The sequence below is a fragment of the Anser anser genome (genome assembly GCF_964211835.1).
Source record: "Anser anser genome assembly, chromosome: 2".
Lineage (NCBI taxonomy): Eukaryota > Metazoa > Chordata > Aves > Anseriformes > Anatidae > Anser > Anser anser.
Window position 1 is genome coordinate 12,158,681 of NC_139721.1, and position 14,843 is coordinate 12,173,523.

The following is a 14,843-nucleotide window of genomic DNA, read 5'->3' on the forward strand; positions in this document are numbered from 1 at the left end:
TTTGCAACTTAGGTAGATTTTACCAGAAATGCTGTCATCCATCATATTTGGTGACAATCATATCATTAAGGGTTTGACCCTATGCTCAACGCTTTTAAACAAATCTTCTAATCATGTACCTAGTGTGAAGCCTCTGAGCAGTTGCTTCACTGTTTTCAAAAAACAATGCTTTGTCTTTCTATTTGGGGTCAGGATTCCCCAATTACCTTTCTCTGTTTCTATAATGTCTAGTCTTCTTGGTGTAGCTTGAGGACCCAACTGTTCCTTACATAGGAATTGCTTAAGGCAATTGATGGTGTGTGTTCCAACAAGAGTGCTCCTCCCAAATGCTCTCCAGTCGACTACGCAGATGCTTAGTGGTGGATGCAAGAGTTCATTTTCAGGCAGTTCCTAGTGGGGGAGGGCAGACAGCAGCATGAGAATTGCTAGAGAATTTAGATCACATTTTGAATTTTTGTCATGCGCAGCAATAAAACTGATAATTTTCCCTCCCTTCTCCTCCCCAGCTATTTACAGACTCAAATGCAAAATGAATACACAGGCAACACAGTTCTGGCCACAGTTTTCTGAAAAGTCTGGAGAAAGCCTTTTCCTTAAGAATACAGAATGGACCATAGGGACAGTGTAACTGAGTTGAGTCCCATGCTGACATAGGCAAGCCCATCTTATTAGGACAAACTGGGAGAATCAGGAACATTTAGAGGGAATGAACACAGTGTTGGAGGCTGTGAGTATTAATGCCACCGCTGCTTTACCCAAGGCTATTAATCCTACCTGCCTTAGTTTGCCCAATCATGAGAGGTGAATACTGGGTAGTTTCATGTTTATAGAACGACTTTAAAGCGTAAAACTGCCCTTTGGACATGTAACGTACAATGGAACTTTAAAATGCTCTAGTTATTGTGCCTCAGTATCCAGGTTAAGGCTTTGATATTCTTTTGACTTGAAAATGAAATTTCACCTCTGTTAATGTTGCCAAGTAGAGCAAATCAGATCGATATTTTTTTCTGATGTTGGCCTTTGTTCAGTGAAACTAATAGCTCTCATAACCCAAGAAACAGGTAATAATTAAATTACCAGTCTGTAACAGCAAGGGTTACAATGTGAAAAGGTCCAGAGATCATGAGCCAGAAATGATCGATCTTCTTAATAGACCAGTAACACTCTAGGGGAAATTCAGAGAATTGAAAGAAAATAAAGGAAACTGAGCTTTACCTTGCAAAATGGGAGATGAGGAAAAAAAGAATACTAAAAACAGCCCTGTTATTTGGCAACAAGTTCCAACCTATCAGTAAAAACCTGGTTGCAACATATTTCTTTGCCTATTTGGGACATAGCTTGAGGAACATCGCGCCTTCTTTTATCATGCATTTGTAGCAGAATTCTTTTAGAACATCTTCAAACCATTAGCTTTTCACATAAGAACTGATGTCCCATAGCCTTCACACAAGACACGGAAGAAATGATTTGACAGAAAAAGAGGGAAAATAGTAATTAGCACCTTGCCTAGCCGAAACAGAGAATGGATAGGCAAGAAGTAGTATACTGTACATACCACTTCAAACCAATCTGCAAGGACATTGAAATTGGGATTTTTCTTGTAGCTCTGGATGACAGAGGATTTCACTCCTTTCCCTGCACACTCAATGAAAACCTGGGGGCGATCTACAGAAAGAAGCTGGACTTTCTTCAGCTCTCGAACACCCCAGAACAGGACCTGTGGTGGGCAGAGAAACATCAGTTGCACAAAGTGGGCAGAGAAAGTGCAATCGTTTGCAAGCAGGCAGGAGACATTGGTTGGATGAAATTTGGGACCCCCCCAAAAAAAGCCTGGGAGATGGCCAATGTCGAACATCACCTCCAGTGAGGTCAGTTACAAGGGGAAGGCCTCCATCTCCTGCAGCCATCTTCCTGGGCTGCACTGAGAACAAGTGCAGGGAAGCAGGTCCCTCAGCCTCACTCTGCCATGGGAGCAGTCCCTTCCTAGCAGGCCAGGACTGACAAGTAGCCTCTGCTGGTCTCAGGTGGAAGCACTGCCTCACTTGCCCAGCCTTAGAGAATCACTTTGATCTGAGCTTATCATGTATATTTTGGGATCCAAATGTTATTTTTACATCATTCCTATGGATTAGAATTTTAAGATTATCATCACACATAATTAAAACTTTATAGTCCAGTAACAGAGTAAAAGAAGCAGAGATTTGGAAATGGAAATACTCTAGGTAGCTCACCTCCACTCTGTACTTGCTTAAAACAGGTCGGATGTTGGCTGGGACCGGGTAAATCTGCGAAACATCTGGTGGATCCACTGGGGGAAGTCTGTCTGGATCAGAATCAGGAATCTGAAAAATTTAGCAGTCAAGGATCAGGGCAGTTTTTGGAAGAATAAAAACTGTATCAGAAGTATCTGTGAATGGTGTATTGAACACCAATTTAATGCAATTTCGCAAGACACATTACAGAGCAGACAGGTGTAATGTGACTTGGACCGTGGTCTGCCCTGCTGTGATGCTAATACACTTGGCAGGAAGTGTGTTCAATAGATTGGGGTTATGTACCTTGCTGAAAAAATAGTCCCTGTTGCCCCAGCAGGATGTAGTCTGCCCTACAGACATGCACGTATTGAAGCATGGTAATTTAATTTACGAAGAACAGAAAGCACGGTAATTCTATTTAATAAAAATCCTGAACAAAACTGCTTAGGAGACTTTCACAGACAAATTCTAGATCTGATTCTAGTTAAATAAGGCTGGTGAACAGACAGTACACATGAGTTAAATAGTACATTTGCCAGCCAGACATGCCAGAGCTCTTCAGCTGCATTGTATTTGGGAATAGCAGTCCTGCACCACTGGATGCTGTCAGCATTTGAGAACTTGTGAATCACATCTCCAGCATCAGGGATGGATCTTCTCAGTGCAGCTACTAAAATCTTGCTGCAGGCGGCACTTATGCTCTTCATGTGTGATGGCATATAAGTCTGCCCCACGTTCAGGAGCTTACTCGGGTACACACAAGCTCCCCGTGCCAGGTGGGTGGGAGCAGAACATGCTCCACCACAGCTCCGAGGCTTCACCATCTCACTGCTCTTCGCCTCTTGTCACACTCCAGGCTCTGCTGTTGGTTTGGTTCACCTTCTGTTGGAAAGCTCCCTGCTTATATTTCCCAACCCCTTCCTAATTCTCTGCAGTACATTTATGACCTTCTCATCCCATCTGCAGGGCAGATCTGAAGCCTGACCTGATTTAGTACATTTCTACATACAGCAGTTAAAGTCGGGGCCTGATGACCACTCCTACCAGAAGCTCGGGCTGTGCTAGCAGACAGCAGTAGGAACATTGGCTTCACAGGTAAACTAACAACCTGCAGGCAAAGTTCCCCTTGGCTTTCTCACAAAGCACAGCACCTAAAGTGCACTGCACATACAGTTCTGGGAAAAAGAAACACACCTTCTGGAGAGCTTCATCGTTCCCGAGCTAACTTGTCACTGCTGCAAGGTGAAGCATTGAGAGACAGCTCTCAACGGACCTGTAAACTTGAACTCTTCCACTTCTTTTAACTAGGCCATCTGCCCATACAGCTGTGTACTGTTGTGTGGGAGTTTCATTAGCATTAGGGAGAAGGGATTTGTTCCGAGGATTTTGTAGGCGTATGAGGAGATGGGTGGAAAACGTGTCTTCTAGCATAGCACCTGCAGCATATGCTAGTAATAACATAATTAACGGCAATAAATCACAGGAACATGTTTATGGCCTCTTATCAGTAAGAATCTGAAGCAATTCTTTGAATAGACTTCGTGGAAATTAAGGCCAGAAATTTAGGTCTAGTTTTCAGTGTATGTGGTTTCTATCAGCCACCTCTGTGATGCTGTTTAAAAAGCCAAACAGAAACACATAACTTTGTGAAAGATACCAGCCTGTCTAAAAAGCCAGTTGTTTGGATTTAATTATATTCACTTCACATTTTCTCCCTTTGTATTAATTGACATTAGACACTCCAAAAATGTACCCCCATAATAGATTAACTAGTACTATGAAAGAACTTTAACTAGTAATATAAAAGAGTAAATGGATAAGAGGCAAAGACCATCTGAACCAGATCACATACAAGATATCACATCCCCACATATAATTTGACTCTCATGGTACCCAATTTTATTGTGCTATCTGACTTCAGGACTGATGACAGATGACCAAGAAAAGTATGTTCATCTGCAGGCTACAGTGACTTTTGAAAATAATTTCTAAACTGCTCCACTAGCTATGAGAAAAGCTTTATTGCCCAAAGACACGACTTAGGAGAGGAAGACTCCAGAGATCATCTAGTTCAACCCCCCTGCTCAAGTAGGGTCACCTGGAACGTGTTACACAGGAAACGTTACACATGTCTTGCAATGTATTGGAGTTTTCCAAGAGTTAACAACTTCTAGTGAAATAGAGTGTTTCTGTATTACACCATGAAATTCCACTAATTTCAGTGGAATTAGCTTGGTGTAACTCAGCAAGGATTTTGCTTCGTGGCCACAGTGAAACTACACAGAAAAAGAGGTGAAGAATGATCTAACACAATTAAACAAAAGCACAGGAGAATACCTACAAGGTATATTTTCAAAGGGACTTTTCTCTTTTGATTAAAAAAAAAAAAAAAGAGAGAGAGAAGTAAATCTTGAGCCCACCTTGAGCAAAATCAAGACTTCTAGTATCCATTAATCTATATTATTTTAGTCTAATATTTTTCTAAATTCCAGGATACTGCATTATAAGAACTGGGTTAGATCTCTAGCACTGACCCAGCATAACAGCATTCATTTTGAGAAAGGAGTGCTCACTTTTCACACCCTGCTTCTTTAACTGAACCAAACGGTACCTGCAGCTCAGAGTTATTGAGCACAGTTTGTCACAGGAAGGGTTATGGGCTTGGAAGAAGAGAATGAATTAATTAGTCATTAGAGGTATTCATTTCCACCCTCAGAAATTCCCTATTATTGGAAGGAACCACTGGCACAACAGCTCTGGAAGTGCTTTGAAACCTTGCAGATGTTTATATGCATTTTTTCATGAAAATTTCTTTCATGTCCACATTGCTAATATCTGCCATGTGAGATGCTCTAGAGTGTTGTCACTGTAAAGAATAACATACAGTATGAACAGGATGAACAGGAGGACTACAGGGTCTTTACTTACAATTCTTTTCAACTCTCTGGAGAAGTCTTAGGGGTATATTTGGATATATCCCAATAGTGGTGCTGCTTCCCTAGTCCCATAAGACAGCAAAACAAAACACACTGCTCCTTTTGTTCACAAAGATTTCAATAAAAAAGAGGGAAAATTATGGCTAAGGTAGTAGACTCTACCCCTAGGTATCCACCCTAATGAGGTCCCCTATGTGTCCCCACGGTTTCATATTGCAGGGTTTCATCAAGAACATAATTAGCCTATCATGCTTAAAAGCTTATTTTATCCTGGGAGTAACTGTAAAATGTGTCACAGAGCTCAACATTTTTACCAGTTCTGATTTCAGAATAAATTGTCATAGTTTTTTAGTGCAGAGAAGTTTCCTACAAGTGGTGGCTCTGCAAATACTGCTGGGGCCTGAAAGCCCAGACACCTTACACTCTACTCATGCATCTGCTCGGCTAGCCCCAGAGGTATGCCAAATTTGCCTTTTGTCTCTCAGTGGAAAACCAGTGTAATATTTCTCCTAATACATTACGGGTATCTAAAACCGGGTTTTCCTTATCCAATTAATGTTATTCACAGCTCTCTTCTTCTAAGGGACAGAGAAATATTGAGAGATTTTTGAAGTTGTTTAAGTCCAAAGAGTAGGTCATTGCAACGGCGATGGTAGTTTCATCACTGTTTCTTAAACCAGAGCCCAATTTAGAGCAGGGTAAGTAAAGGGTAAATGACACACAGAGCATGTGAGACGTTTGCTGTTGTTTGCACATCAGCAGTGTCCCCTCTTCCCCTGGCATGATGGTGACTACGAATGACACAGACTGCATGGGGACTAAGAGGTACAACAGCAGAATAATCCTGATCCAGTTGCAGTTCACACTAATTCCCATGGTGTAAAAGAGTAATGGTCCAGAAGGTCTAGTTTACCTCCAAAAGCTCAAATGCAGCAAGAAGATCTCCTCCAGAAAGATTTCCACAATACACTGGGTGGTAAGAGAGTTTAGGTGGTTCATATTTTTGGTCAGCAAGCCTCACCACAGGGGCAGCCACTGTAGACCCAATATATTCTGCTTTACCCTAAATAAAGGAGAACACAGGTGTGGAATGCATATGAAGTCAAGATGATGCAAAGCCTAGAATATTTGTGGAAAAACAAACAAACAAATAAACAAAAAGCCCACCCTTTTCCTGAAGTAAACAGCAAAGAAAAATGCAAGGCCAGAGATAAACCCATGTCTCCACAGAGATACAATATTGACAGTTGTGTGCAAGGAAGGTGGGGGAGAAGATGCTTCTAAGTCAGTCTTTGGGGACAGTATTCACTTGGGAAAAACAGGGCCACAGCTTTGCAAGGACAAAAGGTTAAGTCTCAGGGCTGATTTCAGACATTAAACTGCAAATCGTTGTAGCACTGAGCTCCATTCACCAAGGTTATCCATGTTGCTTGACAATTTTCCTTTTAATGCCTACTCAGTGACAGAGCTTTGCCTTTACACTGACAGAAAGATGCAACAGCCTTTACTAAGAAGGATTTCAAGTTTACCACTGCATCATCATCATACAGCTCGATGACAATCTCTGGGGGAAACTGAGCGATTTCCTGTCCATCCCCATGAAGCACAATGCCGTTGAAGAGCAGCATCTGGTTCCAGGTGGGGGACAACGTCTGAGAAATGATCTAATGAAAGAAAGGAAATGTTTAATATACTATAAATTGCTTGATTGGGAGTGCTTCATCAGGAAGTGTGGATGTGCTGGTGACATCCCAAATGATGGTTTGCTTGTGTCCAAGGTTTCAGAACTCTAAGCCCCACTAAGACAGTTGTAGAAGGCTCAAAACCTCTGAAAATCAGTTTTCATGTTATGGGTAAAAGTTCCCCTTTCTCTTTATAGGCACCATCAATGCCCACAGACAACCACTTGCCTCCAAAAATATCTGAGGGAGATGTGTATTGGGTTTACGTGGCAAGGTTTTGGTAGCAGTGGGCTGCAGGGGTGGCCTCTGTGAGCAGAGCCCAGCAGCTGCTCCATGTTAGATAAGAGCCAGCTCCGGCCAGCTCCAAAGGGACCTGTTGCTGGGCAGAGCTGAGCCAATAAGTGATGTTTGTGCCTCTGGGAGAGCAGACTTCAGAAATGCAAAACAAACAAACAAACAAACAAAAAAACTGCTGCACAACAGCAGCTGAGAGAGAGAGAGGAGTGAGAACCAGCCCTGCAGCCCCCAAGGTGAGGGCAGGAGGTGCTCCAGGCACGCAGGAGCAATTCCCCTGCGGCCTGTGCAGAGGCCCCTGGTGGAGCAGGCTGTCCCCCTGCAGCCCACGGGTCCCACACGGAGCAGATCTCCACGCTGCAGCCCGTGGAGGAGCCCCCGGTGGAGCAGGTGGATGTGGCCTGGAGGAGGCTGCGGCCCATGGAGAGCCCCCGCAGGAGCAGGCCCCGGGCCGGAGCTGCAGCCCGTGGAGAGAAGCCCACGCAGGAGCAGGGGGTCTGGGGGGAGCTGCCGCCCGTGGGGGACCCGTGCTGGAGCAGTTTGCTCCTGGGGGATGGACCCCGTGGGACGGAGCCGTGTGGGAGCAGTTGTTGAAGAGCTGCTGCCTGTGGGCAGCCCCCGCAGGCTCAGTTTGGCAGCGGCAGAGTGACCATGAAGGAGCGGCAGAGACAAAGTGCTATAAACTGACCGCAGCCCCCATTCCCCGTTCCCCTGTGCCGCTCGGGGGTAGGAGGTGGAAGAGGGTGAGTGGGGGGAAGGTGTTTTGAGTTTTTTTGGTTTCTCGCTGTTCTAGTCTGTTAGTAATAGGTAACAAATTTTATTAATCTCCCTATGTTGAGTTTGTTTTGCCTGTGATGATAATTGCTGAGTGATCTCCTTGTCCTTATATCAACCCTTGAGCCCTTTCCATCATATTTTCTCCCCCTTTCCCTTTCAGGAGTGGGAGTGAGAGAGCAGTTGTGGTGGAGCTCAGCTGCCCAGCTGGGTAAAACCACCACAAGATGTGGGACCACTTGCTATGGGCACATTTTTGCAGTGTGCAAAGGGGTGCAGAAGGTCTCACACCTCTGCTTTCTGCTTATTTCAGCTTTGCCATTCTAAAGTGATCCTTGAGAATTGAATTATGCTGCAAAGAGCCGTGCTGACTCGCATGGCTACAGAAGTTATATAAAGGTGGTCTTCACTCGTTGCTCAGTCATTGCACTCAGCCTATAAGGAAAGAGAAACGTAGGGTTCATCCTCACAACACGCGATGAAAATGGCCCAAACTGAAAATATATAGAAAAATAAGTAGAGAAAGGTAATTCGCTTGCTGCAAAGGCCCAGAAGCCCCAGAGAATATAATGTCTGAAAGAGCTAGAATAAACAAGTATTACTGCACCTCATGTTGAGTAGTAGGCTACACCAACACTTTTGCTTTGCTTGCAGTGGACTGTCAGGAGTTGCCTTTTAACAGCAGGTGGCCAACTTTTTGTGCTAGGCACCTCCTTGCAAAAACAATATTTTTCCTTTTCATGGCTTAATTCAACAAAAAACACCCAACCAAACTGTGTTTCCATTTACTTCAAGGGATTTTGCAACTTACCTTTGTGGTCTGGCAGTATGATGTGAAAGTAACTTTTGCAAAAGGATCGGAAAGTCCAGTGCTGTCAGCTGCAATGAGCCCCCTTGCCTGATACATGTGGGCTCTCAGCTGGAAGAGGTGCGTGGCTACATCATTGCAAAGAAAACAGTAATGTCAGACTCACAGAAATGATGCAGCACACGGACAGGAGGGGAAGATCCACCACCTGCCGTCCAACTGAGATCTGACAAAGGGAACTGTTGCTAGTGCTGTCTCACTAACGAAACACCTGAAACACTCAGAAGTTTGTGTAAGATTTCTGGATTCACTTAAAATTGATGTCCTTACTGTAAGGTTGTTAACTGGCAGTTTTTATCTCTCCTCAGCACAAGGAGACAGACCCATGGCACAGGGAAGTGAAAGTGTAAGAAAACAGGTGCTTCCTGTCCCTGTCACCCGCAAAGTGGCAGCAGCAGGATTGAGGACTTGACAACAAAATGAACTTTTGCTAATCAAAATTTGCTGAGTTGTGATTCTCTTATAGCAACTACTTTAAACAGAGGTCTTGCAACCCTCTGAATTAGAGCTTTTGGGGCTGCCTGGCTCTTACAAGCCCTCTTACATTGCTACTATGGAGAAGAAACAGTGCCTTACTTTTATACCGCAGGCAGGCAGGTGAGGGCACCATGCTGTGCTCTGAGCTGGTGTTGGATGGTATTTCAGTTTCATACCCTACAGGCAAATTCTCCATGATGCTGCGGGCATAGCTGGCAGGTCCAAGCCATAGGTAAATGTCCACCTTTGCCTGCACAGTCCAGCCCAATGGGCGCTTGCCTGGTAGCTGAAGAAAAAAAAAATCCACCCATTACCAACAAGCTCTAGAAAGAGGGCTGGCTGGATGCTGAGTCCTATGAAAGCAGAGTAAACTACAAAAATAAAGGAGCATTCACTGAACTGATACACCAACATCTCCACAGTGGGTGGCCCTGGGACCCAATCAGCACAAGAAAATTCTGTGATTCTTAGGGAGGAGATAAGTAGTTGGTTGAAAGTCTGCATAAATGGCATAGTGTTTGTGCAGACTAACTGATAGCTGTAAGCATGCCAGTGCTAGCTGATATCCTACTTTTCCTAGACTTCAGCCCACTTCACATTTCATGCAGTTTTGCTGGTCTCCAATAGCTAGTCCCATGTACTCCTAAAAATATTACCTCATCAGGTAGGTCAGAAAACATATTCCAGTATAAAACGTTACTGGTCTTGACAACAATACAAATATTTCCTTATTCTCCTCTCCCACTACATCTAGTTCCACTTAGCTCAGTGTTTAGTTACCTGTTCATAAGGTAATTCTTGATATTGTAGGGCCTGCAGGATGAATTATGTTTGTTTAGTTGGTTTGTTTGTTTATGCAGGCAGATAGCACTGTGCTTAACAAATACCTATGGCAACTATCAGAAGCTCAGATATTTCTGTCCACTCTTTAGCTATGCTTTACGGGAGTGCTCCCAGCCGCTCCAGGTGAAAAACCACTAAAAAGTCATTAAAAGACATTGCTATTGCCTGGTGTGTTCAGACTTTTCTTTCTGGCCATAGTAACAATTCCACTGCATAATATTCCACTGCTGGTCACTCTGCCTTTGTAGGCATATAATATTCACTAAGATGTTCCTTCAAGATGAATAACCCCAGAACAATATTTTAGATAAATATTGCACAAACCTAGGCACATTTTAAATAGCAAACATAGTCAGTTGCTATGTTAGCTCTGAATATCTATGTTCCTTTGCTATCTGAGTTGCATGCATGCTGAGCTCTTACCAGTCTCCTCCCAGTCTTCCATGTGCTGCATTCTGACGTCTTTGCCAGCAAAGAGGCTGCACCTCTGCTATCTGTTTAGTTATACAGCTATAGATAAACAATGCTATAAACTTGCTCTAACAAGTCGTAGAGGAATGAATCACTCAGGCACCAAAAGCCTGGCAATAATACAGTACTTCAAGAAGGAAAGGCATAAATAGGAGAAGTAAGCATTACCAGATGGCATATATAAACATGTACACATTTTTAGTACATGACAAAGATAAATTTGTAAAATACAATCCCTGTGTGAAACTTGAATACCAAGGGCTCCTCAGTCATTACCTGTGTTCACAGAATGCCCCAAACTTACTTTCAGGAAATGGGTTTTAATCTTCCCACAGTCCTTGCCTCTCTGCTCTTCCTCTGGGGAATAGAGTATGTGTTTTGCCGGGACTCTTGCATATGCAACTCTCTTGTTGTTGCTGAGCATCCAGATGAACACATCGGGCACTGTATTCTGCGGCTTTAAACAACAAGGAATACCGAACTAAAACTGGATTCTTTCTGTAAGCCACCACCGTATCTTTTTTGTTAAAACAGCCTACCAAGAGCTGATTCCCCACCTCTCTTGTGAAGTGGCAGATATATACCCTGAATAAAAGAGGCTGTCACTTCATGTTTTGCAATCCAAACTTCCATTCCCAAGCACAGACGAAAGTAAAGAGCTTTGTGCTGTGATTAAGGAGCACCCACTCTGCAGATCATTTCAGGGGAAATTACAACTAAAAATCCAGGTATGACCATCTCAGGAAGCCACTTACCCACAAACTGTGTAAGCTGAAAGTATCCACCATGGAAATGTTACCAACTTCACCTTTACAAGAAAAACAAAAAGGACCAGGGCCAAACTCAAGCACTGGTATCCCATCATCTATTCTGCTCGTGATGTTGCTCCATGGAGCCTTGCCCTGCCCTGAAGAGCATTTCCCCAAGCAAAGCCTAAGTATGGTTCAAAGCCAAAAACAGCCCAGAGACTGTTCTCAGGTGGCACTAGGAGTCCAGAAGGCACTAGGTTTTGAGAAGGAAGACGATTTGGCTGTAAGATGCAAACCATGCCAGTCTGTGGCACTCACTCCCTGAGCCCAGGAATATCCATAGCCCTGTTTGGTTTGCTAGCACAGTTTGCAGAAAGAGAACACTTGACTGGCTGGATTTTGGCCTGACCAAATACAGTTGTTCTTCTGTTATTCTCAGGCTTAATAGTATGTCTAAACAGTGTCTGCACAGTCAAGTATAATAAAGAGATCCCTGAGCTCATACTAGTCCAAATCACTATGCCCATACAAGCAAGGACATGAATTCAGATCAGAAAGCAGGCTGTCTCCAAACCACCAGGGCAGGACTTTTTTTTTAAACAACAACAACAACCAACACTCTGTACCACATCCACTCCATACCACTAAGCCCACTGTTTCCTACCCTAGTGTGTTAACAGCTCCATGAACTGCAAAACAATTGGGGCCAGATATCCAAAGGAGAACCCTGGATAACCAAGTCAGGACTTATTATTCACACTGCATTATGAAAATCAAATTGTGAATTTATCTGAATTTCTGTATGGATTACCTCATCAATCAAGAATCGAATTTTATCTATAAATATCTGAGTCTCACGTATCATTTCATCCAGTGACATCTTTTTCTGCTGCTGAACAATTCCCTTGGCATCATTGGACAATGCTTCCTGCAATCAGGAAAGACAACGTATATTTCGTATGCATTATCAAGTAGCTTGAACTGGACACAGAAGACAGTAAGAGTCTTACATGCAAGTTAAAAAAAAAAAAAAGAGAAACAACAGAAAGAGATTAACTCTTTTGAGCTGAAAAACAGAATTGTGAATGTACCCCACCTTCTCTACCTTCTCTCTTATCTGTATGTGTACTGTATGTATGGAAGTCTCAGGAAACACATGATTACCAGCTGGAAATATAATGCTTTGATCCTGAAAGAAGGTACCACCTAATTCTGTGCTACAAACCATAAATAAAGCTAATGAACATTTCGATGAGCTGCACACTTTTTTAATTTTTTCTCACTGCTTCCCGTTAGGAGGTGAATAAAGTCTCACTGCCCACTGAGGAGGTAGGTGCTTAAACCCAACTGAATCCTACGGTGCATCCTCTATCCTGGCTTTCCTCACTGGGAACAGGTCTCCTATCTACTTTTAAACCCCAGCAATGTAGGATTTCAAAGCTTGCTTTATATACAATAGGAAGAAAAAAATGTTTTTAAGGAGTGACTCATCTGGCCTATTTTATATATCTACTTTGCCAAAAGATGGTCATAAACACCTCCTCATAGATAATAGACAGACAATCTTTAAAAAAAAAAAAAGTGCAAGTGATTCTTGTGGTTTGTTCAGCCTAATCCAGATGCTGTCTTATACTAACAGACCTCTAGCACTTGAGGGAGGGTAAACGTAAAGGAAACTTTAAAATGCAGAAATGAAGAATAAAAACAAACTAGAATACGTGAGACCACACTGATTCTGGTGTCTGCTTCTAAGTGTCGAGGAATATCAAATGCCAGACTCTACTAGCGTCGAAGTTCAGCCCCACCACAATAATTAAATTGCAATGTTAATTGTGTATTATTCTACTGAACAGCAATGTTAACTGGGTATTATTCTACAGTACTCAGCATCATCCCATTTTAAGACGCATGGAAAAGAAAAATTGGCTCATTATTATTATGTTTTATTTTTATTTAAAAGCAGTATGTTCTGAATGATTTCAGGATATCTTACAACTCTTTATTAAGCAAAGCAGGCTTTATCAAAAAAAAAGTGCTCATGGATAATATATTCATATTAATTATAAAGCATTCCACTGTGGTTGAAATCAAATATAAATTAACATGTATACAACCCGTGTGCTTTCAGTTAAGATCATTGCATAAATGCTTAAAGAAAAAATATGCATACCAGTTCTTGCCTGAACAGCAGGAGTCTTTTTTTGTCCAAAGTAGTGTAGTTCAACCCTTTGGGCTTCTTTTCAGCAATGGCAATGAAGGCCCTAGGAAACAACAATAACAGTTTTTTTGAATGTGTGTTTGTTTGGTATGGTTTGGTTTTTATGCGAGTTGCTAAAATACATTGAAATGAAATGCTCCCTGCCTGCTATAGTACATGAACCAGAAGACAGGCTGAAATTCTCTGTCTAAAATAAATACTGAGCACCCATAGGAGTCAAAGAATAGAGTCCAGAATCTCTGGACCATACTTCATAAAAACAGGATTAATAAGTTAGGGTTTATATCTATTTTGAGCCAAATCATGTTGTCTGACATGGAGCCCATTGGAGCATTTATCCCAGCATGTGGAATCCTTTGCTTTATGTTAACCTTGCATATTTCTTCAGTATGCCTATCACACACTGTATTAAACCCTATTTATTTCCACATGTTCTATTCTTAGAGTCCAGAAAGCCAAAACAATATGGAAATGATTGGCAGTAGTCTCCTGTCAATATTGAATGTTGAAAGTAGCAATAAAATATTTTCTTTGTGTAAATAGAAACTGCAATTTGGAAAACCCTTTGTTTTTATAGCAAAATAAATACATCCCAGTAAGTTTACTGTACATTTTATTATTATTTTTATCACCAGTTTCCTTGTCTAGTCTTGAATTTGTGGCCAACATATAAAGTTGATTTTCTGTATTCCTTTTGTAAACGTAGTTACCTGCTCTGATTGATAAAATCACTTAGGGTCGTCCTCATTTTCTCCTCAGATTCAATTTCTGAAACCTTGATCAAATCCTTTACTTGCTCTAATGATTCCTCCTAAGAAAAACACATGAAAAAGCTATTATGCAAAGAAGGGTTCTTTGTCATACTGCCGGTGCTGTAATGCCATTATTCACCATATGACTAGCAAGAATGAGGCAGGTGAGTTTGCAACGTGACAAAACAGGACCTTTGATATACCACTAAGCTTGATGTGCACAGAGAAGACTCCAGCAGCATGAACGTCTTTCCAACACATTTCTATTGCTTGGAGCTGCTTTGTTTCCTCAATTTGGTGAAGACCAGTCAGAAGAAACATTCTCCACTAGCTGGGAGGAAAAGCTATATAATTCTCCTTGGTTTTGTTTGCAGCCCCACTGCTTACATTTAGCAAGCTGCTGGAGTTAACTTCTCAAACCCCAGCATGCACAGGAGGCCTAGCCCAACACCTACAGTCACCATTGAGAGCTGGAGTCTGTCCTCACGAGCTAAGATAAAGGGCTGAATGGTAAGAAATAAATC

At 42.3% G+C, this 14,843-nt stretch overlaps 1 protein-coding gene across 6 annotated transcripts in view; it reads right to left on the minus strand.

Annotated features, from left to right (window-relative positions):
* FER1L6 (fer-1 like family member 6) overlaps window positions 1-14,843 on the minus strand; it is a 107,126-nt gene that overhangs the window by 25,778 nt on the left and 66,505 nt on the right. For all 6 annotated transcript variants that reach the window (XM_083827423.1, XM_083827426.1, XM_083827424.1 and 3 more), the window contains 11 exons: window positions 14,278-14,378; window positions 13,520-13,610; window positions 12,161-12,277; window positions 10,905-11,057; window positions 9,386-9,572; window positions 8,753-8,877; window positions 6,721-6,855; window positions 6,105-6,254; window positions 2,232-2,342; window positions 1,556-1,717; window positions 207-390 (listed from right to left, as the gene is read on the minus strand). In XM_083827423.1, coding sequence (XP_083683549.1) covers window positions 207-390; window positions 1,556-1,717; window positions 2,232-2,342; window positions 6,105-6,254; window positions 6,721-6,855; window positions 8,753-8,877; window positions 9,386-9,572; window positions 10,905-11,057; window positions 12,161-12,277; window positions 13,520-13,610; window positions 14,278-14,378 — 1,516 coding nt within the window. The remainder of the gene's footprint in view (window positions 1-206; window positions 391-1,555; window positions 1,718-2,231; window positions 2,343-6,104; window positions 6,255-6,720; window positions 6,856-8,752; window positions 8,878-9,385; window positions 9,573-10,904; window positions 11,058-12,160; window positions 12,278-13,519; window positions 13,611-14,277; window positions 14,379-14,843) is intronic.